The following is a 21,723-nucleotide window of genomic DNA, read 5'->3' as shown; positions in this document are numbered from 1 at the left end:
GGATTTTATTCTTTGTATCAGCTCTGCTTTACAAAGAGCAGACATGAGGTTCGTCTTAATGCCCTGAAGTCCCTCAGTCATTTTGCAGAGATTTGCCAAAACAATATGATTCTCAGGAGATTCACCTCTGAACTCAGTTGTTTCTCTGTAAGATGTGTAGATGTTTCTGCTTCTCTTCAGGTCTGTAGGTCTTTAAATGGACCTTTATGGATCCATGAACTCGTTTTAAAGCCTCTAAAGCTCCTCTGCAGAGGGGGGAGCAATTGAGGGTTCGGTGCCTTGCTCAGGGGGGACCTCGGCAGGAGCTTGAACCGGCAACCCTCCGGTTCCTGAGCGGAAGCACTACCCACTGAGCCACTGCCTCCCGGCAGAACGTTGTGTTCACAGTAGCTCTGTTGGGCACAGCATAACAGAGCTACTGTTATGCCTCTCATAACCTCACATTTACATTTTCTGTTTGCTAATTGTTTGTTTTGCTTTCAATCCTTCTACGGCACTGTTGCCATCTTGATTAAACTCGCTTAAGAAGAATTATACATGCAGACGGCTTTACGTGGTGACGTCACGCCCTTAGCACGGCGGCCTCGCTTCCACGCTCCGCTCGCGCCCCTGCAGCTGTCATTGTACCGGGAGAAGCGAAGGACAAGCGGCAGAGCGGCGGAGAGCAGAGCCGCTGAAAAGTGCTCTGCGAGTCCTGGAACTGGGCTTTGAGGTTGTAACGCGTCGGTGCGTCTGCGGGGTGAGCTGCTTCTTCACACACACACATGAACACACACACACCCACACACGTACATGTGCGGGTTTAGGGTGAAACACTCTGCGGGACTCGGGACTAACAGCAACCCCGGCTAGCTGCGGTTAGCTTTGTGCTAGCTAACTCAACCCGGTGAGAGGAGCTGGGTACCCTTGAGTCCGAGCACAGAAACAGTTACCAATGACAACGCGAATACGACGGAATGTTACGAAGTTTCACACTGAGAAGTTTCCGTCGACTTAGCCACTAGCTGAACATGCTATCAACGTTTAATAGAAAGTCTAAAGCGAAAGCTTTTGGCGAAGCTATCCGGCTAATTACATTAGTCATGTACAGCCAGGTTAAGGGACTGGTTGATTAAGTAGCAAACGGGCGCATTAAAACTATAAAAGTCTGAATTTGCGTTTGCATATTTCTATAATCTATATGGTTATTTTATTTTGCACTGTTTTGACAGGACAGGCAGTATTTTTCGGGAACCCATGACTCGTGAAAGGACAAAGTGACCGACAGGCTCCGGGTCCAATAGAAGAGATTTGGAATCGTTTTTCGGGGCGGGATTTGTTTGCGGGAGCCAATCAGATGTCCTAGTAGGCAGGTGTGGGCGGGCCCGTGCTCAGGGGGAGCTGGGAGGAGAATGGAGGCGGACAGGGAGTGGAGACCCAACAAGGTCAACACCGCGCAGGGGCTGCGATCAGACGGACTCGGTTCGGTTCTGCTCAGCTCCCTTTGCTCCACTTGTTTTAGTTTGTACTGTAGAACATTGAAATGGTTTCTCTCTCGGTTCTTGCTCAATTCTCGTGCTGTGCTGTTGCTTCCTGTCCGGTGGAGCTGTAACTTCTTTTCTTTTCTGTGATAACACCCTTTTATACTCAAGAGTCTCCTTCTGAATTAGCCAATTTCTGATTAGTGGGCCTTATCTTCAATTGTGATAGTTCATTGGAAGAGTTGAATACAGGAAAACACACTGTGGGTAAACTAAGCCGCGTCTGTCTCACCTGTGGCGGTGCCATTGTGACATCGTACACAGCACACAATCCTCCTTTACATCTACCACCTGGAAGACTGTAGTGGTGATGATCCTTTACAATTACATATTTGATCCTTAACATTGGTTAATCAATCAAACTGTCTGCTTCAGGTTTCTGATTGGCTGAAAATTGTGGCACCAAAGAGCGAGAATGCAGGCAAACCTGAGCGCACAAAGAACAGAGATGTTGACAGAGACACATCAAGCTTGTCCGGTTAATGAGAACGCACTGGACAGGAAGCTTGAGCGAGGACCAAAGGGTAATAGCATGTGAGAGAAGTGAGCTTATTGGCATAGCAGAACACACTCTTCTAATGTAACAAGCTCGTCCTCAGGTCCTCCAAGCTCTAGGATTTCGTTCACATGTGTACTGACAGAAGCATTGGAACTCACGTGTCAACCCTCAGCTAGCACAGAGACGGTTGAACATGTCAGTTTGAGGGAGAAAGGAAACAAGCAAAGGTGAATCCTGATCCTGCGTTGGCACAGCGACCACCAGAGAATGATGATGAATCACATTCTTATCACCGTCCCCTGTAACGTGAAAACACGTGAGCCACACTGGATCACACCTCCAAAACGTTGTGTTGCTCTGTGTCGCAGCTCATGATGACCTAGAGGATCAGTTATCATTTGTTGTTGTTTAATAAAAGGGAGGGAGTAATAGGGAGGCAGTAGTCGAGTGGGTAGAGCTTCCGCTCAAGAACCGGAGGGTTGCCGGTTCGAGTCCCTGCCGGGGTGCCCCTGAGCAAGGCACCGAACCCTCAATTGCTCTCCCCTCTGCGAAGGGTGGTAATAAATGTAATGTAAGTCGCTTTGGATAAAAGCGTCTGCCAAATGATCGTAATGTAATGTAATGTAAAAGTTGTTTTGGTGACATCAGTCGACACAGTGTTCTTTGTTGGCTGGGTGAAGTCACTGTTGTGTAGCTTCAGAATGTGTCCCCTATGGAGAAACACACGCCTGCGCTCATTTGAAGGTTTTGTGTCATACTGGGAACAATAAACAGAACAAGAATAAACAATTCATTCATCAGTCAATTGAAAAATAAGAATCATTTAATAATGAAAATAACAAATGTGAATCTGTGCAGATGAAGATGAAACAGTGATGTGTGGATCTGTGTGTTTCAGTGGCCAGTGGGACCTGCAGCCAGTGGATCTGCCCAGTCGCTTCCTGTGCTGGACTCCATCTTGGAGGAGTGATTTGTTCTGTTCGTGACGTTGAGGACGACCCGGCCTCTTGGGCTGACTGCCACAGCGCGAGCCTGTTATTGTAAGGACTGCTGATGCATCGTTTAAGGACTTGTGCGGCGCGATTGCGTCCGCTCACCGCCTCCCAGGCGGCTCAGACTGTCACCCAGCAGCGGGCGCCCACAGTCGCCGCTGCTGGCGGCACAAGGACGTTTCAGCCAATCAGGTGCTACACGGCACCGGTGGCTTCGGAGCCGTTCCTGAACGGGACAAGCTCCAACTATGTGGAGGAGATGTACTTCGCCTGGCTGGAAAACCCCAAGAGTGTGCATAAGGTAAGGAAAGATAGCGCCCCCTGCTGGCCTGGAGGGGCAGTGCAAGGCTGCTAAGAATGGAAGGAGCTCATATGATAAACCTTCACATAAAGACCAAACCCTACTCATCATGGCACCGAGTGCTCCTGATCATCTCTGACCTCTTTTGGATTATTCTCTTTTATTCACTGTCACTGAAGGCGACATGCAGCCTGTGGCTGGTCGCGCTCACTAGACGTCTGCATTTGACCATTTCAGAGTCCGCAGAGGAAGGCACATTCTGAGGCACATGTGAAGGACAGCTAAGCTAATTATAGCTAGCTGCTCAGTCACATGACAGCTGTTTGAAGGTCCAGAAAGGAGAAGATGTGCCAGCAAGGACACTAAACTCTAAAGCTTCATGTTAGGGAACTAAAATCAAACTAGTGGCAGTCAGTAATACATCAGAACATGTGCACATGTACCTGTGGAGCTCATTGGAAAAGCTAAGAAATCTGCTTGATGTGAATGACACAATTGTAATTTTCTCAATCAGGAAGAACTGACAACAACAAAACCCAAAACAAACAAGAGTTATCTTGGGTTTTGTTATTGTGTTCCTGCTGTAAAAGGTTTTATATTTGGTGAAGTCAAATCTCAAAGTCCTGCTCCTGTGTGTGTGCGTGTGCGTGTCTCTTATTACACTTGTTCCCCTCAGTGTGACCTTGCTGTTATTAGCTTAGTGAGGCTCCTCAGAGCAGAGAAGTCTCCACACACACACACACACACACACACACACACACACACACACACACACACACACACACACACACACGCACATGCACATGCACATACATGACTGCTGTGCCATAAAGGTTAACATGTCACTGTTTAACCAGATCTCCCCACACACACACACTCTGCTCACCATGTGAAGTGTCATCATTATATTCCCTTAGAGTGTGCGTGCGTGCGTGCGTGCGTGCGTGCGTGCGTGCGTGCGTGCGTGCGTGCGTGCATGTGTGTGTGTGTCAGTCAGGGGGGGTATTTAAAATGTATTTATATATTTATGCTTCACATTTTGAGGTGTTCTGTGTTCAGGACGTCACTTTCTCCACGCTCCCTAAGCTCCAAGCTGCAGTGACTCTAATTCAGTCTGAGCTTTTGTTAAATGTGGACACACACCCGTGTTCCTGTGCTCACACACATCCGCGTGTGTTTCTGTGTTTTGGAGACTTCCTTCTTAGTGTGTGTGTGTGTGTGTTTGTGTGTTTTCATGCGTTGCTTGGTTACTCTTCGCGGGATGTTATCACGTGTCGTTCTGCCGTCTCGTTTTTTTGTAAATTGGAGCGTTTCATGATGTGTAGATGTGCGATGTCCACATGAGCCTGAGATGAAGGTGAGCGTCTGCACACTCTGAGTTCAGACCGTCTGCAGCTTGCTGCAGGAAACTGTCTCACCTTCAGCTCCGAGCAGCGTTTGTCAAACTGCGTGTATTTGAGTCGTTTGCTCTTCAGCTTCTCTGCTCGTGGCCATGCTGCTGCCGCTGCTGCTGCTGTTGTTAGCTGTGAACAGGCGACGCCTCAGTGACTCATGAGTGTGGAATGACTTGAAGTGGAAACACACACACACAGAATTGGCAGGATGACAAGGAACCGTCTGGATTCGTTAAGCTACTAACTTAACTCCAGTATCAGATCAGTAGATTGACAGTAGCTCACACAGTCTGTAGACACAAATGAAGCTTTTCTGTATCGTGTGTGTGAGGCAGGGACACACACACACACACACACACTGAAACTCTCCACTACGCCCCTGAATCTCCCAGCATGCATCACTCTTCCTGGTAATGGGAAATGCCGTCCACTCACATTCATCACTGTGCTAAATCTTTTTTCATGTCATATTAAATTGTACAAAGACAATTAGCCAAGAAAGAAATAATTTGTGTTATTTAGAGTGATTGATCTTATTTCTATGTTTTATTGCTTTTGGTCTTGACTTTATTCTGCATCTGAGCTCATTAGCTTTAAATTCTTGACATTGTTTTGTGAAAGCTGCATATAGATATAAATGTTTATTATGGCTGTGATAAAGTTCTTCTTTAGTTTGATGATGATCTTTGTATTCAGACTCGCAAACTGATTTGATTTGACTGACTGACACTTTTTCTGCTCCAGCATAAAGATTAAACATTGGCCCTCTAAGTAGTTAGCTGCCCTTTGCTGCTTTGCTACAACTTAACTACTTTAAATTGTGACCAGTTTGTAGCTTGAGAAGTAGCTTCCCCATCACTGCAGCTTGTTTTTTGGTGCCATGAGGATTTACTGCCCTCCTGTGGTCGTTGGATGCTCCTTCATCTCTCCTCCTGTTCCTTGTCTCTTTTTCTCATCCAGTCTTGGGACGTGTTTTTCCGTAACGCTAATGCCGGCGCTCCGCCCGGCGCCGCCTATCAGAGCCCCCTGGGTCTGTCTGTGGCCTCGGGCGCTCCTCAGATCTCATCTCTGATCGGAGCTCAGCCCAACGTGGAGAAGCTGGTGGAGGATCACCTGGCTGTGCAGTCGCTCATCAGGGCCTACCAGGTACACACACACACCCACACACACATATATTTCCGAAGGAGTTATACTAGATCTCCTAGAAAAGCTGGATTTGAAGACCCTGCACTCCAGAGTCTTTACCTGCACTGAAAGACAATGAGGCAAAGTTTGAAAGAAATCTATAAGAGTGTCTTCAACTGTCAAGAGTGTGATTGTTGTTACTTCTGCATCTTAGCTGGTTTCAATGACGCCTTCATCCTGTCACAGCACACACAGGTTAAAGGTCAATTCTCTAATAGTCAACTAAGCTTCCCCTTACGCTCAGATCAATATTGGTAATCGAATACACGTATCAATTCTTCATGTTTGTAAAGCAGCTATGAAGAAAGCAGAAATAAACACACAGTTCCTCCCCTCCTGAAGCGGTACCTTTCCACAGCGTTGCTGTAGGTAACGGAAGCTTGCTGATGGATCGATATGGGGATAATTAGAAATAATGACACGTGGAGTTTGTAAATGTGTTCCACCAGACTTTGACTCATTCATAAAGCTTCTCTGATATGATCTGTGTTAAGGGGCGTTACCAGGTTTATGAGCCGCTGCATACATGAACTCTTTTACTGAGAGGCGATGTGTGTCCGATTTATTGATCAGCAACAAGTCGATTAATGACGCCTCAATCAGGGCAGAGAGTATGAGAGTAAGTATCAAAGGATGTCACTGGACTCGACTGGACTGGAACACCTGGAGCTCCGCCACCTGTGAGTGTGTACACACACACACACACACACACACACACACACACACACACACACACACACACACACACACACACACACACACACACACACACACACACAGAGCATGTCTGTCATGCTGCCGTTTGCTGCACACAAGAACAGAATAGAGCAGGAAATGCTTGTACAGCTCAACTCTGACAGGACGTCCAGCAGCTCACACATGGGATCACCTTTGACCTCTGGGAGAGTTACTACACACAAGCATACAAGGAAAGCCCTGTTGCTGTGTGGTGAGGTGTGTGTGTGTCATAACCCTGTGTGTGTGTGTGTGTGTAGGTGATCGGGCATCACAATGCTCACTTGGATCCTCTGGGAATCAGCTGTGTGAATTTTGACGATACTCCCGTCAGTTCAGGCTTCCAGGACATCGGTGAGACTCAAACAAACACATTCAGCTCCAGCCTGTGGTGTTAATGCTGCCTCTTCCCTCTTCTCCCCTCTTCTCCCCTCTTCTCTTCTCTTCTCTTCTCTTCTCTTCTCTTCTCTTCTCTCCTCTTTATGCTTTTCCCCTGCTTTTCCTCCTTTGATCTTTATCTCCATCCTGCTTCCCTTCCGTCTGCTTTGTCCTCCCCTCCGCTTATTTAATTTCCACCCCTTCACACTGGTTCTTCCTCCCATCTCCCACTCCTCCTCTACCTTTAACCTCTTCCTTATCTCTTTCTCTCGCCCACTTTTCTCTCTGCCACAACTCTTTGTCCCCTCTTTTCTCCGCCATCCTCCTCCTGTCCTGGGTGGGCTCTGTATTGTTATCACCCCTGTAGATCCGCGGTCACCACGTGGCCCAGTTGGACCCCCTGGGCATCATGGACGCCGATCTGGACTCGTGCGTCCCCACTGACATTATCACCTCCTCGGACAAGCTTGGTGAGGATCTCAACCCTTAGCAGCAGCTCAGACCGTGTCTCCTCCCGTCCCTTTATCCCCTGCTGCTCTTGGCTGCCACGCTTTGTCTCGGCTCACTGAGTGTGTCAAGGTTTACGGGGAAGATGTCTGGAACCTTCTTGTGTAGAGGATGAATGGTTGTGGAATCGTAGCTCAAACTAATACTTCTTCATCTGCGATAAAAGTGGAACCCTACATCAGCATTGTCTCCGGAATCTTGGAGTTTCCTGTCGAGTTGGAAATCTCCAAACATTTTCCTGGCATATCTTGATTGATGATTCAGAAACCTGGTACGCTCTCTGAATCCTTCTCCTATACGATAATTCCTTCCATACTTTGGTCGTATCCTCCCTGTCTCTGCTCACTAAAGATCCTTCTTCTCTTTACTTCAGGGAACCTCTTGATCTAACCCAATCCCTTTTTTGTTCGTATACTGGAAATGCCATACAGAACCTTTCTTCTAGAAGATGAACGATTATCAAGCTTTCTTTTCCAACTGATTCTCGCTTGTATAGCCTGAAAATTTCCTTCAATTGATATCTTTCAGTCTGTAGTCCTGGAATACTGTAACTCTTTGTGGAAAGTAGGGAAGTTCTTGGCATTAGCTGGCACATAGTTCTGTTGTAGAGCCTAACATGCATCTGTGCTTGAGTGTGTGGCTGCTGTGTGGCTCAGTGAGCAGCACATTTGGCCTGTTGTGGCTTCTTGGTGTTGAGTTGGCGGCCGGCGGTCTCGTGCTGGGACTCGTGCTGGTCAGCTCTGGGCCGGCGTGACTCCTTGAAGTGACCATCCAGTCTTAGTTTACAGGTCTAGGTCATAGTGACGTTGTTGTTGTAGCGGTTGGTTTGTTGTACACTGGCAAAATACAGTGAATTTCCAAAGCAGTTATGGAAATGTGTTGGAATTGGAACCAGGTCACATCCTGGTGGAGCTCAGTCACTGTGTGTTCACATCATCAGCATACAGAGGAGCCGGTGCTGGTTTAGTTCTCTTACTTTATCTTTACTTTGGTTTGTGTGTTAGTCCAAACATTCTGTATGGATTTTAATGGAGGAATGGAAGGAACATTGTGTATTAATGGAAATATTGTAATTCTAAACCTATTTATTTCTGAATTTTTCAAACGTTTTTTTCTTAAAACAAGTGAACCTTGAAGAGAAGTTGCGTCTACAAACGTCTGACGCCGGACAAACGGTTTGAATGGATCTCCAGAGCTCCATCCAGAACAGATCACACAGTCTGGATTTTTGATTGACAGTCATATCTCCTATGGTGAGGTTCTCAAGGTCAACCAATGACCTCTGGGTGCTGCTGTTTATCCAGACATCAAACCTATCAGTGAAGCTTGGCTGAGTGACTGCTAGTCTGGATCTGATTGGACTCTGGTGTTGTTTGTGGTTCTGTTGGCCCTGATGCACATGCAAACACAGTCATGCATGTGTCCTTCCAAAGGCTGCTGTCTTGTGTCTGTGTACACAGGTCTCTGGTGTGTTAGATGAAGCCTGTGCTAAATTGCTTTATGTGGTAAAACCCCTCAGTGGGGTCGGTTGTGGTTTTGCTTCTGTACCATTAACCTGAGCTTGGTGTTGACTGCGTCCCATTTCCTCCACTCATAAACAACCTATTCAGACTTTGATTGGAAACCCAGAGGACGTCTCTGAAGGTGGAGGAGAGGTGGGACGCCGTGGCCAGTGTGCTGCTCTGTTTGGCTCTGGACAGTGCTGGTTCCTACAAACAGCTTTGGAGTTGGATGTTGTTTGTCTTTAGAGGTCGTGGGTCACTAATGGTCGGTGTCTCTCTTCTTTTGCTGCCCCCTGCTGGCGATCTTCTCAGACGTGGATATGTTCAAGGAGAGGCTGAGAGTCCTAACGGTAGGAGGTATGAAGACAAAGCAAAGCCACCTTTGACCTTTTCTCTGCAGTAGCAGCACGTGGCTGCAGCAGCTCGCCATCATCGGCTCCTGAGCTGCTGCACTAGAGGGAAGCAAAGAGATATTTCATTTTGGTTTCATGTATCAGGTGTCCTGAATGTTCTGCCACTCAATCTTGGCTGCTCTGGGAGCCTGCAGTCACCGCTTCAGCTGCTGTTCTTTGAAACTAGATCCATACTTCACACTTCCTTTTCTTTTCATATGGTAGACTGTGGAAGGAGCTGAATCTATGCAATCTAAGTGTCAAAGCAGTGAGCAGCTGGTGTCTGTGGAGGCGTGACCACAGTGAAATATCTCTGTAAGGCCTCAGCACACAGGAAAGCTTTGGACCAGATTCAGAAGGTCCAACACAGCTGCACACAGGTTCTGTTTCATAAGGTGGACCTGATTGGTTCTCTGTATTCCTGTGTGGTCTGGTCTGCGCTGTTGGCAGTGTTAGATTCTAGCCGTTGCTGCTGCTGCTCCATACAGGAAATAGGAAACAGGCTGTAGTGACTGGTTTCCTGTCAGGAGCTTAACAGGTGACGTCAGGAAGTAACTCCCACATTTCCAAACCGTGTGACCAAAGTTTAGTGAGTTTAGAGAGTTTTGAAGTAGATGTGCTTCCTAGTGCTCAGTGTTGTTTGGGGCATGGCGTGTTTGTTGTTTTGAGTCGATGTAATTCCTCATGAAGATAAACTTATACGTGGCGCTCTCGTCCACAGCTGCTGTTTGTCGTTCATGATGCGCAGACCGCTGAGTGTGTGTTGCAGTGTTGTAGCAGCATAGTTGGCTTAAACCAGCTTTCAGTAATGAAGCAACAAAAACGGGACATATACGTTCTACTTCCTACGCAGGTCGCTAACATGCAGGCGCGAGGGAATCGATATTATAACCGATAAGTTTGGTTCAAAGGGAATTTAACAGCTTTCTGTAGGTACTGTGTATCTCGTGTCACCTGCTGAGGTTCTTCTGCTAAACTGTCGCTCGCTTTTGCATTTGATCAGGTTTCAGGCTTTGTAGAAGTGGTTCAGTCTGTGTTGTGTCACGCTGAGAGCTTGTAGTTTGTGGTGAGGACGTGTTAGCTTAATGTCGCTCCAGTCTCTCTCTCTCTCTCTCTCTCTGTCTCTCGTTCTGTCTTTCTCTTTTGGTTCATTCAGGTCCACACTTGTAGCATTTTAGAGATCATGGTGTTCATGAAGATGAGCAGTAAACATGGAGCAGCTCTCCACCATCGATGTCAGATGTTTGGTCTCTAAAAGAGAAATGAGTCTGTGCTGACATCATGTTTTACTGAGAGCATTCAGACAAACATCAGCTCAGACAGCTCAACGTGAGCTCAGTTGTTGATCAGAGAGCTGAGTGAAGGAACTGAAGTCTATCCTCCTTCTGGCTCCACACCAAACTAAACACGGCGTGCTTCTGGAGCCGTCCCTCGCCACGACCAGAGCATCAGACAGAGACCTCATTTTTAAGGGTTTTCCCCACATTTTTCAGTTCATAACATGATGATGTTTTCTGTGTGCACGTTGTGTGTATGAGGACACATACATGTTCAGTGATGCAGTGGGGGGTTCAGAGGTCAGAGTGACCTTGTGTCACCTTCAAACTCTCTAGGAAAGCAACAAATGACCTGTTGTGACTGTTTCAGAGTCAGATCAGCAGTCACAGTCAAGTGACGCCTACAGACGGATGGGTAATCATCCAATCAGCATTCGGTTTGGACCCCTTTGTAGCAGCCTGTTTGTGTTGCAGTGCTTTGATTGCCCGCTCAGTCGGCCATCTTAGCTGCAGGTGTGCTGCAGGTGTTTCCTCTGGCCTTCAGGCTCGGGCTTCAGCTCATCAGATTGGCTGAATCAGCGCTCAGCTCTTTATTGGCGGCTGCTGTTTTGTTCTGCTCGCTGGGTGAAACAGGAAGCATTAAACCACTTAAGCCTGATTTATTTTTCTTGTTCTACTGAACTCATTCTGACAGCGCTGCGGTCCTAACTTCAGCTCCGATGTGTAACAGGAAGTTTCCTTTAGGTGTTAAGTTCTTTCATGTCAGCGTTTGTGACCATGTGACCTTTGACCCTTACTGGGGAAGTCTTGCTGGTTTCTAGCAGCCTGGTCCAGAAGAGAGCAGACCTGCAGCTCTGTTTATGTTTCAGACCCACATTAACATGTGCTGGGTCCACTTGGGCTTAAGTGGTTTAAGGTCCTTGGGGCTTCTTCTGTGATGTCACTTCCTTGAATGATGACCTTTACAACATGAGTCACACACACACACACACACACACACACTGTTTCTGTCTCTCTGCTCTTCTCTCTTCCTTCATAACTCATTGATTTCCTCCATAACTTCCCCTTGATTAGTTTGCAGTGACACCAGATTAACCCCCCCCCCCCCCCATGCTGCCTCATCTCTGTTGTCTTCCTCATGTGTTGCTGCTCTTTCTCTGGTGGAGTGACAAAAATGAGATCCTATCTTTTGAATTTTCAGCTTGTCCTCACTTGACCTCTGACCTTTTTAACAGAGACCAGTGCTGAGGCACAGAGATTAAAGTCACCTGACCCTAACCTTCAGACGCCCCTTGCCCCCAAAGTCGTGTCATAGGGTCACGTGAGCTCAGTGTAAAGTCAGAACCTAAACAACGTAGAAGTCAGAACAAAAATTCAATTGTTTTTAAGTTGAAATGTTTTGATTTTTGCAACTCAGTTTCTCTGTATTGAGCCTCTCCTCATCAAGTTTATTGCAGCCGTGGGTGTTTCAACATGCTGTTCCCCAGGGTCCAGGCTGTGTCATCATGTGATCAGCAGTGGGCGTGTCCAGGCTGTCTCTCATCGTGTGACGCAGCTGCCCTCCACTGGGCCAATCGACCCCAGCAGGGACCGGATGAAAGTACCAGGTCTCCACTTCAGACAGCTTTTTACAGCTGGACTCTGGTGCTGGTTCTGGGTCTGGGTTAGGGTAAAGGTCAGGGTAAGGGTCAGGTGAACTGACCTCCTCTGCTCTCAGCTCTGGTCTCCTCTCTCTTCTTTCTTGTAATAATATTGATAGTTTGATCAGACATATTGATCCTCAGATATTGATTTGATCAAATCTATTCACTTCCTGGAGCAAAAACCTTTTGCTTCTGAACTCACAATCCGGCAGACTTGTTTTCTCTAAAGCACCGGTGCAGCTTCTTATCTGTGGCTGTGTTTAAACTGAGCTCCAGGAAGTAAAACCTTGTTGCCGCGGTCACATGGTGCGCCGAGGTCACTCAGGTCCGGTTAGGTGCGTTCAGGTTCAGTGTGTGATGAAGTTGGTGTTGGTTAAACCTGTGTGGTGGCTGCACGGTGACGCAAGAGTGCTGCAGGTTCCAGATTGGTCCTTTTACCTTGATGTGTCAGCCTGCTGGTTAAAGATGCACTAACAATGTCTCTCCTCACTTTGTCCTGCTCCTCACAACAACCAACAAACACATTCACACTCCCTTCACCTCCACTCACACTCTTCCTCTCTCTGCATGTGGCTTCATGTTGTGTGTGGCGTGTTATCATCCTCTGACTATGTTGCATCATCATAACTTGTTCCTGTGTGGATTTATTCATTACTAACTCCACTAACTAATGCATGATGTCATCACTGTATCTGTCTGTTCTATTCTGTTATTCTGCTTCAACTCCATCGTTCAACCTTCACTCCTCTTTCCCTGCCTTTATTATGTCCGAAATTCCCTCCTCTTCTCCCCCCTGCACCCCCCCCTGTCCTTTGGTGCATCATGGGATATGTAGGCTTCTACGGTCTGGATGAGACGGATCTGGACAAAGTGTTCCGCCTGCCAACCACCACCTTCATCGGAGGCTCAGAGAGCGTCCTGCCTCTGAAGGAGATTATACGGAGACTGGAGGTGACCAAACACACACACACACACACACACACACACACACACACACACACACACACACACACACACACACACACACACACACACACACAGCCTTGTTGTGAAAGTTGTGAGTCTTTCTCTTACTGCTGCGTTGATGTGAACATGTGCTGCCTGCATTGCTCCTGCAGATGGCGTACTGCCAGCACATTGGTGTGGAGTTCATGTTCATTAATGATCTGGAGCAGTGTCAGTGGATCAGGCAGAAGTTTGAGACCCCAGGAGTCATGCAGTTCACTCTGGAGGAGAAGAGGACGCTGCTGGCCCGCATGGTCCGGTCCACCAGGTAAACCCTCCAGACCAGGATCTACCTTAGACCAGTATACAGCATATTGTAATTGTGTGTCTGTGTGTAGGTTTGAGGAGTTCCTGCAGAGGAAGTGGTCCTCAGAGAAACGTTTTGGTCTGGAGGGCTGCGAGTCTCTGATCCCCGCTCTGAAAACCATCATTGATAAGTCCTCTGCAAACGGAGTGGAAAACGTCATCATGGGCATGCCGCACAGGTAACACACACACACACACACACACACACACACACACACACACACACACACACACACACACACACACACACACACACACACACACACACACACACACAGCCTGAAGAGTTTGGACTCATGTGCAACTGTGAAGACATGTCTCATCCTCTCTGTCCGTCTCTTAGGGGTCGTCTGAATGTTTTGGCCAATGTGATCCGTAAAGAGTTGGAACAGATTTTCTGTCAGTTTGACTCCAAGCTGGAAGCTGCAGATGAGGTTTGTTTGCTTTCATTCCGCCCTGTGCCACAAGAGGGCTCCACACACACACACACACACCCACACACACCCACACACACCCACACACACACTCACACACACTCACACACACTCACACACACTCACACATAGACTGAACTGTGCCTCTGCACTGCTGTTTCCTTCCCCAGGGCTCCGGAGACGTCAAGTACCATCTGGGCATGTACCATCGCCGCATCAACCGCGTGACAGACAGGAACATCACCCTGTCCCTGATGGCTAACCCCTCCCATCTGGAGGCTGTGGACCCTGTGGTGCAGGGCAAGACCAAGGCTGAGCAGTTCTACTGCGGAGACAACGATGGAAACAGGGTGAGGCAGAGACTGAAGGACAGAGACTCAGTGTCCTCTTGATGCTCATTATATGTTCTAATCTGTCTGTCTGTCTCCAGGTTTGTCTCTCGTGTCCTCTTACTCCTCTTGATTAGTTCTTGCGTTGTGTTGTTGCTTTCCATGTAGTAAAGCTGTAACTCTGATTCAATTCAACAAATCTCCTCTTGGCTTCTTAAAGGCCGTCCACAGATGTGAGGGAACATCTGGGCTCAGGCTCATTTAAGGATTTGTACTTTTGGTTCAAAGATGAAAAATATTCTGTTTTATGAATGTCTGACAGAATTTAGCCTGTTGGGGTTTAGATCTCCCAGAATGAGAGGAGCGTTGTGCTTGATGCTGCGTCGTCTCACTGTGTGTGTCCAGGTGATGTCCATCCTTCTCCATGGAGACGCAGCATTTGCAGGTCAAGGCATCGTGTATGAAACCTTCCACTTGGCTGATCTACCGTCCTACACCACACACGGCACCATCCACGTCGTGGTCAACAACCAGGTACGCCCCCCCACACACACACACACAGATGTCGAACATTGAGCTGTGAAAGTGTGGAGTGTTAATTGTGTGTGTGTCTCCAGATTGGTTTCACCACAGATCCTCGTGTGGCTCGATCGTCCCCCTATCCGACGGACGTGGCCCGAGTCGTCAACGCTCCGATCTTCCACGTCAACGCAGACGACCCAGAAGCCGTCGCCTACGTCTGCAAGGTGGCTGCAGAGTGGAGGGCAACGTTCCACAGTGACGTGGTGGTGGACCTGGTCAGTGTGTGATTATGTATCACAGTTTAAAGATGAAGCAAGTGTGTGTGCTGGGCCTTTAATATGTGTGTGTATGTACAGGTGTGCTACCGTCGGATGGGTCACAATGAGATGGATGAGCCGATGTTCACACAGCCGCTGATGTACAAACAGATCAAGAAGCAGAAACCTGTTCTGCAGAAATACGCAGAGAAGCTGATCGCAGAGGGAGCAGTGACACGGCAGGAGTACGAGGTAACACACACACACACACACAGGTCTCATTTGATGCGTACACCTGGTTTGTTTCTGTTTCCCAGAATGCACTTTGCTACTGTTTACTCTTCTGTTTACCCCCCCTGTAGGAGGAGATTGCTAAATATGATAAGATCTGTGAGGAGGCCTACACTCGCTCCAAAGATGAGAAGATCCTTCACATCAAGCACTGGCTGGACTCTCCCTGGCCTGGTAGGTTGTGGCTGAATTGAAATCAGATGATGATGATGTTTTATCTCTAAAGGTACATTTAATTTAATCTTAACTTTTTGTGCGTTAAGGTTTCTTCACCCTGGACGGTCAGCCTAAGTCCATGAGCTGCCAGTCCACCGGTCTGACCGAGGAAAACCTCAACCACATTGGACAGGTGGCCTCCTCCGTCCCTGTGGAGGACTTCACCATCCACGGAGGTCTCACACACACACACACACACACACACACACCCAATGTTGACACAAAGTGGATGAGCAGGAAGGTTCTGCTGTCAGGCTGTGATGTTGGGGTAAGAGGGCCGTTGCTATTTCAGGTCTGAGTCGTGTCCTGAAGGGCCGGGGTGACATGGTGCAGAAGCGTACGGTGGACTGGGCTCTAGCAGAGTACATGGCCTTTGGCTCGCTGCTGAAGGAGGGAACCCACGTCCGACTGTCCGGACAGGATGTGGAGCGAGGGACCTTCAGGTAAACATCACAGATTCAACCTCAGGGCAAAGTAATCAATCCAGTTTCACGTGTGCTGGGCGGCGTTTGCTTCAGACACAAACGAGCCAAACAACGTCACATCTTCTCTCACTATCGCTCATTAATGCAGGTCAGCGTGATCCTGGGTTGCGTGGAAGCTTTCATCCATAATCTCCTTAGGTATGCTTCCTCTTGAGGGCGTGGTCAGTAAATGCGCCCCTTCGTCTCTTTCAGCCATCGCCATCACGTCCTTCATGACCAGAACGTGGACAAGAGAATTTGCATTCCCATGAACCACCTGGCTCCTGATCAGGCGCCCTACACCGTCTGCAACAGCTCGCTGTCTGAGTACGGCGTGCTCGGTCAGTACACACACACACACACACACACACACACACAACTTTATGACACTATTCAACTTTTTCTAGTTTCTATCTTTTGTTTCTTTTGTGTCTGATGTCTATAAATGGATCTCTCTGTGTGACCTTGAGGTTTCGAGCTGGGCTTTGCCATGGCGAGTCCCAACGCTCTGATCCTGTGGGAGGCCCAGTTTGGAGACTTCCATAACACCGCTCAGTGCATCATCGACCAGTTCATCTGTCCTGGGCAGGCCAAGTGGGTCCGACAGAATGGCATCGTGCTGCTGCTGCCACACGGCTTAGAGGGCATGGTGAGACACACACACACACACACATACAGGTAAATGAGCTCAATGACACATAACATAACTCTGTATGATGGAGCACGTGGGTTTGTAACAGGAACGTCCAAAAAGCACATGAAGGGGTGATGGTCAGGTGTCCATATACTTTTGGCGACATAGTGCACCTGTATCAGTTCTGTTTACAACTCTCTGATTCTGTCTGCAGGGTCCAGAACATTCTTCAGCCCGTCCAGAGAGATTCCTGCAGATGTGCAATGATGACCCTGACGTCATGCCTGTGAGACACACACACACACACACACACACCTCTCTATTTACCAGTTGTAAATATAATTTATCTTCTTTTCTTTCACTCTCAGACCATCACTGAGGACATTGCAGTGCGTCAGCTATACGATTGTAACTGGATCGTTGTGAACTGTGCCAGTCCTGGAAACTACTTCCACGTTCTCAGACGACAGATCCTCCTTCCGTTCAGGAAGCCTGTAAGACTCACACACACACACACACACACACACACACACACACACCCCTCTCTATGACAAAACAATTCCAGTGTGAGCGTCTGAAAATGGAAAAACACATTCAACTTCTGACTTAAGTCTCTCTTTCTCGCTCTCTCTCTCTTCCTCTCTCTCTTCTTCTCTCTCCTCAGTTGATTGTTTTCACTCCCAAGTCTCTGCTGCGTCACCCAGAGGCCAGATCCAGCTTTGATGAGATGCTGCCTGGTATGATGATGGTTATCAGTTGTAGGATTCATGTGTTCATGGTTCCCTCTGAGTTTTCTCATTGAAGAGATTCATATTTCTGGTTTTCCCTCTGCCACACACATCAACATGTGTGTGTAGTAGTGTTTTGCTCTGTTTCATCCCCTTTCCTCTCCTCCTTGTTCCCTTCTTGTTTCCTCCCCTCATGTAGGAACTCATTTCCAGAGGTTGATTCCAGAAGGCGGCGTGGCAGCGGAGCGTCCTGAGGAGGTGAAGAGGTTGATCTTCTGTACAGGGAAGGTTTACTACGAGCTGAACAAGGAGAGAAAGAGCAAAGGGATGGAGAACACAGTGGCCATCGCCCGCATGGAGCAGGTACACTGATCTGCTGAAAGCTCTACAGATTCATCTTTACCTCACAATCCTGCACTCTGATTGGCTGGAGCGATGATTGATTTCTGTATTTGTCCCCCCTCTCTCTCTCTCTCTCTCTTTCTGTGTCTCTCTCTCTTTGTCTTCTCCCTCCTCCAGTTGTCTCCGTTCCCGTTCGACCAGGTGAAGGCGGAGTCTGAGCGCTTCATGAATGCTGACCTGGTGTGGTGTCAGGAGGAGCACAAGAACCAGGGTTACTATGACTACGTGAAGCCTCGCATGAGGACCACTATCCAGAGAGCCAAACCTGTGTGGTGAGCATCCAACGGAGGGGGTCCCTCAGAGCTCTGTGCTGGTGCCTTTCTGCATTTCCACTTACAGCTGAGTGAATGTTCTTCAGTGGAGGAGCAGACATGCATCAGTGGAGACATGGTGTCCATGGTTACACATTTATGTCTCGCAGCAGATCAGCCACATTCTCTTGTTAGCTCCAGTGAAAGTTTTCCTTCATTTCAATCATGGGCCACATTGGTGTAACCTGCTGTGTGGCACACACACACACACACACACACACACACACACACACACACACACACACACACACACACACACACACACACACACACACACACACAGTACTTTGTGAACATGTTGGAGATCAGTCAGGCTGGAGTGATCTCTCCAATCATCTCTCTGTCGCTCTGTCTCTCTCTCTGTCTCTGTCTCTCTCTCTGTCTCTGTCTCTCTCTCTGTAGGTATGCTGGCAGAGATCCAGCTGCAGCTCCTGCGACAGGAAATAAGAAAGCTCACCTGGTGGAGTTGCGGCGTTTCCTGGACACGGCCTTTGATCTGGACGCTTTCAAAGACCAGCAGTAGACCCCTGACCCTCACACACCTAGAATAAACCCTGATCTGTCCAACCTTTCTCCCCTGACCTTCTTTTCTTCAGTTAAAGCATCATCTTCATATCTGTGCATCATTGAGTAAACATGCTTCTTCTCTTCTGCTGCAGATCCTGTGGGTGTAAAACATCACACAGCTCCTTTATGGTGTAAACACATATTCTATTGTAAACTCAGTTCTGCTTGTTACAACAAAAACACTACAGGATACTGTCAAGTTATTCACCCAGAATGCATCAGTCCGCAGCCACAGAACAGCATGGCAAAGCTGGAAAAACGTTCAAAATCTGAAGATGCAAAACCAAAGCGTTGCAGTACAGCAGCAGCAGCAGCTGTACTCTGTACTTTGTGGTCGGGCAACCAGTTGACGCAACTTCCTGTGCCGAGTTTCCTTGGACCTTCAAATGTTTTCACAAACAGGAAGTTGTCAAGCAAAAGTCTGGTCGGTCACAGCTTCCTGTCTCGGTTTCTTCGATTAATGTCTTTGAATAAAGAACTGCAGTCGTTAAACAATAACATTTGAGACAAAAACACTTTGTAAACCAAACACATTATTGCTGTTATTTTTAAACGTTTCCTCCAAACGATGATGTCATTTGGCTTTGATTCCGGTTTAAGCAAACAGGAAGTGTATATCTGAGCGGACTTTGGTCCCAAAGCGATGAAAGTGCTGGAACGTTTCAGCGGTTGTCATGGCTACCAACGTGTTAACATGCGTAAAGTCTCTGAGTGTCTCTGAGTGACGCTGGAAACTGAAACTGATCATTGAATGTAATATTAAATATTGATTGATTTTCAGTGTTTAAAAAAAGATGTGTGTCACCAATCTGTGAAATTTGTTTAATGTATTTAAAGAAAAACCGTCACTGCTGGAAACTCTGGTTCAGTTTAAAATACATGATTGGGAAATGGAAAGATTGGGAAAAATTATTACTAATGATTATTGATATACCACTTTCTTTTGGGTGCCAAATGACATCATTTTCAAGGGAATTTTCTAGAAAAAAAAAAAGGAAACGTATTTCTCTCGACTTGCTGCTTTTTGTTTTGCTTCCTATTAAGCATTTCCCTTTGGAACCCTATGAGCTTCCGGGCTAACAAAGTTCCTCTGAACTTGGCTGCGGTCTCTCGTGAGGGCATTTCCTGTAATCGGCTACCATAGCAACACTTATTTAGCACAGATTTATTTTTTTCCAGGGGACAGAAATCTGCTGCTGCAGGAGCTCACGGTGACTTCAGATGGTTACGACTTCCCTCGCCCCCTCTCTCTCTCTCTGCTGCTCTTGCTCTCTCTCGTTTATCCCGTGCCATACAAAATCTATAACCAATAATCACATGACAGCAGAGGAATAAATCAGCTGGTTTCTGTTTGACAAAGCGAATGATTTATTTATTTTCATAAATGGGGTTAAAATTCTTCATTTTATTTTTGCTTCATTCAATAAAGAAAATTTACAGTCAAGCTTTGTTTTTTCTCATTGATTAATATTGATTGATTGTTCCCAGTTTATCTCAGCTGCTCCAAATGGTAAAATCTCAATGCAACTTCAGATTGATGTTGATTCTGGGAACAGGTATTGCTCCCAAATACACTTTGCAGCATCAATGAAACTCACAAGTCCACTTCCATAAGTTGTTGAAGAATGCAAAGTACCTGAACCTGTTTGAGGGGCGAGGTGATGCTGATCACATGACCTCACACTAAACATGTTTCAACTAGATTAAACAGTCCAAATATAAACGCACCTTAAAGTAAAGTGCAGTAAGAATGTGTGGAGACATGAGGCCCGTGGCTGCAGTGATGCTGGTCTTTACAGGTCCAGGTCCTCTCACATGCCTGGATCCTCTGCTTCGTGCACTTGAGTTCTGCCTGCTAGATGTTGGACCAGGTTGCATTGTGATATTTGATAAATTATTTGTTTAGTGTTTGTTTCTGTCTGACCTGTGAAACTTCATTGATCTGCTCTGACCTGAGTGATTCTGATTGGCTGAGCAGTTGCTATGTTTTTCTTGACTGTGATTGGTCTTCATTGACTCACTGCTGATTGGCTGTGACACTAATACCGCAGTTCCTAATTTTACTGATGGTACTCTGTCCATCCAATTATAAGCAAACAAGTAGGGAGCAACATCAAATATCATAAAAGTCATCATAAAGAAAAAGTTAAATCTTCATAGTGAAATCTCATAACTTTGAGGAGCAGCAAGGCACCATGGGATAAGATCTACAAACAGATGCCTTGCTCAGTGGCAATGGCGAGAGGGTTAACCAAACATGTTTTGATGGTTGGATAACCAGGATGAAACAGGGAGAACATGTCACGTTGTTATGTTTGGTGAATAAGCACTCTCTTTCTGCACCACAAGATTCAAACCAATAATTGAACATGTCATAAAGTGACAATGCTCCTTTTACTGCTCTGTCAAATTTATCCAGATCAACTTGGCAGAATTATGATGTATTGAGATTATCTGATGGACACATGTAACATACATATACATACATACACATATATCCACTACTCAATTAATAATGTGATATCAGTCAACCATCAATTGATCACCATCATTGACCACCAACAAACACCACAACTTTACTACAACACTAATGACCAACACAACACTGTACTACTGACATTTCAGAACTACACCACTACTCTCACTCTCACTCTCTCTCTCTCTCTCTCTCTCTCTCTCTCTCTCTCTCTCTCTCTCTCTCTCTCTCTCTCTCTCTCTCTCTCTCTCAGCAGGGTAGTATAAACTTATAGCTCTGTGTTCAGGCACAATAAAACAAAATAGAGGAATTGAGAAAATAATGTAACAAAACAGATATGAATCAAAACATCAAATGGCGATGTATACATATATATTTAAATTTTTTTATTTATATTTATATATTATAAATGTGTGTTTCCATTTGGTTTTACTTGATAAATATACAATATAAATT

General features: G+C 46.8%; 1 protein-coding gene across 3 annotated transcripts; it reads left to right on the top strand.

Annotated features, from left to right (window-relative positions):
* The first annotated feature begins 604 nt into the window (after window positions 1-604).
* On the top strand, window positions 605-20,235 carry ogdha (oxoglutarate dehydrogenase a). 3 transcript variants are annotated; one of them, XM_076147495.1, is made up of 24 exons: window positions 605-739; window positions 2,918-3,312; window positions 5,667-5,852; window positions 7,372-7,474; window positions 12,170-12,289; window positions 13,161-13,276; window positions 13,444-13,598; window positions 13,669-13,815; window positions 13,980-14,070; window positions 14,241-14,420; window positions 14,805-14,933; window positions 15,017-15,196; window positions 15,278-15,430; window positions 15,541-15,643; window positions 15,733-15,861; window positions 15,978-16,128; window positions 16,363-16,490; window positions 16,620-16,798; window positions 16,998-17,069; window positions 17,152-17,277; window positions 17,448-17,520; window positions 17,711-17,874; window positions 18,031-18,185; window positions 18,627-20,235. In XM_076147495.1, the coding sequence occupies exons 2-24, from the start codon at window positions 3,073-3,075 to the stop codon at window positions 18,745-18,747; spliced, it is 3,201 nt and encodes a 1,066-aa protein (XP_076003610.1). In that variant the 5' UTR covers window positions 605-739; window positions 2,918-3,072; the 3' UTR covers window positions 18,748-20,235. The 3 variants fall into 3 exon arrangements, with proteins under 3 accessions (XP_076003610.1, XP_076003611.1, XP_076003612.1); XM_076147496.1 differs by lacking the exon at window positions 12,170-12,289; XM_076147497.1 differs by lacking the exons at window positions 605-739; window positions 2,918-3,312; window positions 5,667-5,852 and adding an exon at window positions 5,970-6,980.
* The last annotated feature ends 1,488 nt before the right edge of the window (window positions 20,236-21,723 follow it).

This window comes from Genypterus blacodes, unplaced genomic scaffold, assembly GCF_046128005.1.
Source record: "Genypterus blacodes isolate CSIRO-AG114 ecotype Tasmania unplaced genomic scaffold, CSIRO-AGI_Gbla_v1 ptg000038l_1, whole genome shotgun sequence".
Classification (NCBI taxonomy): domain Eukaryota; kingdom Metazoa; phylum Chordata; class Actinopteri; order Ophidiiformes; family Ophidiidae; genus Genypterus; species Genypterus blacodes.
This window is presented reverse-complemented; position numbering and strand designations above follow the sequence as displayed.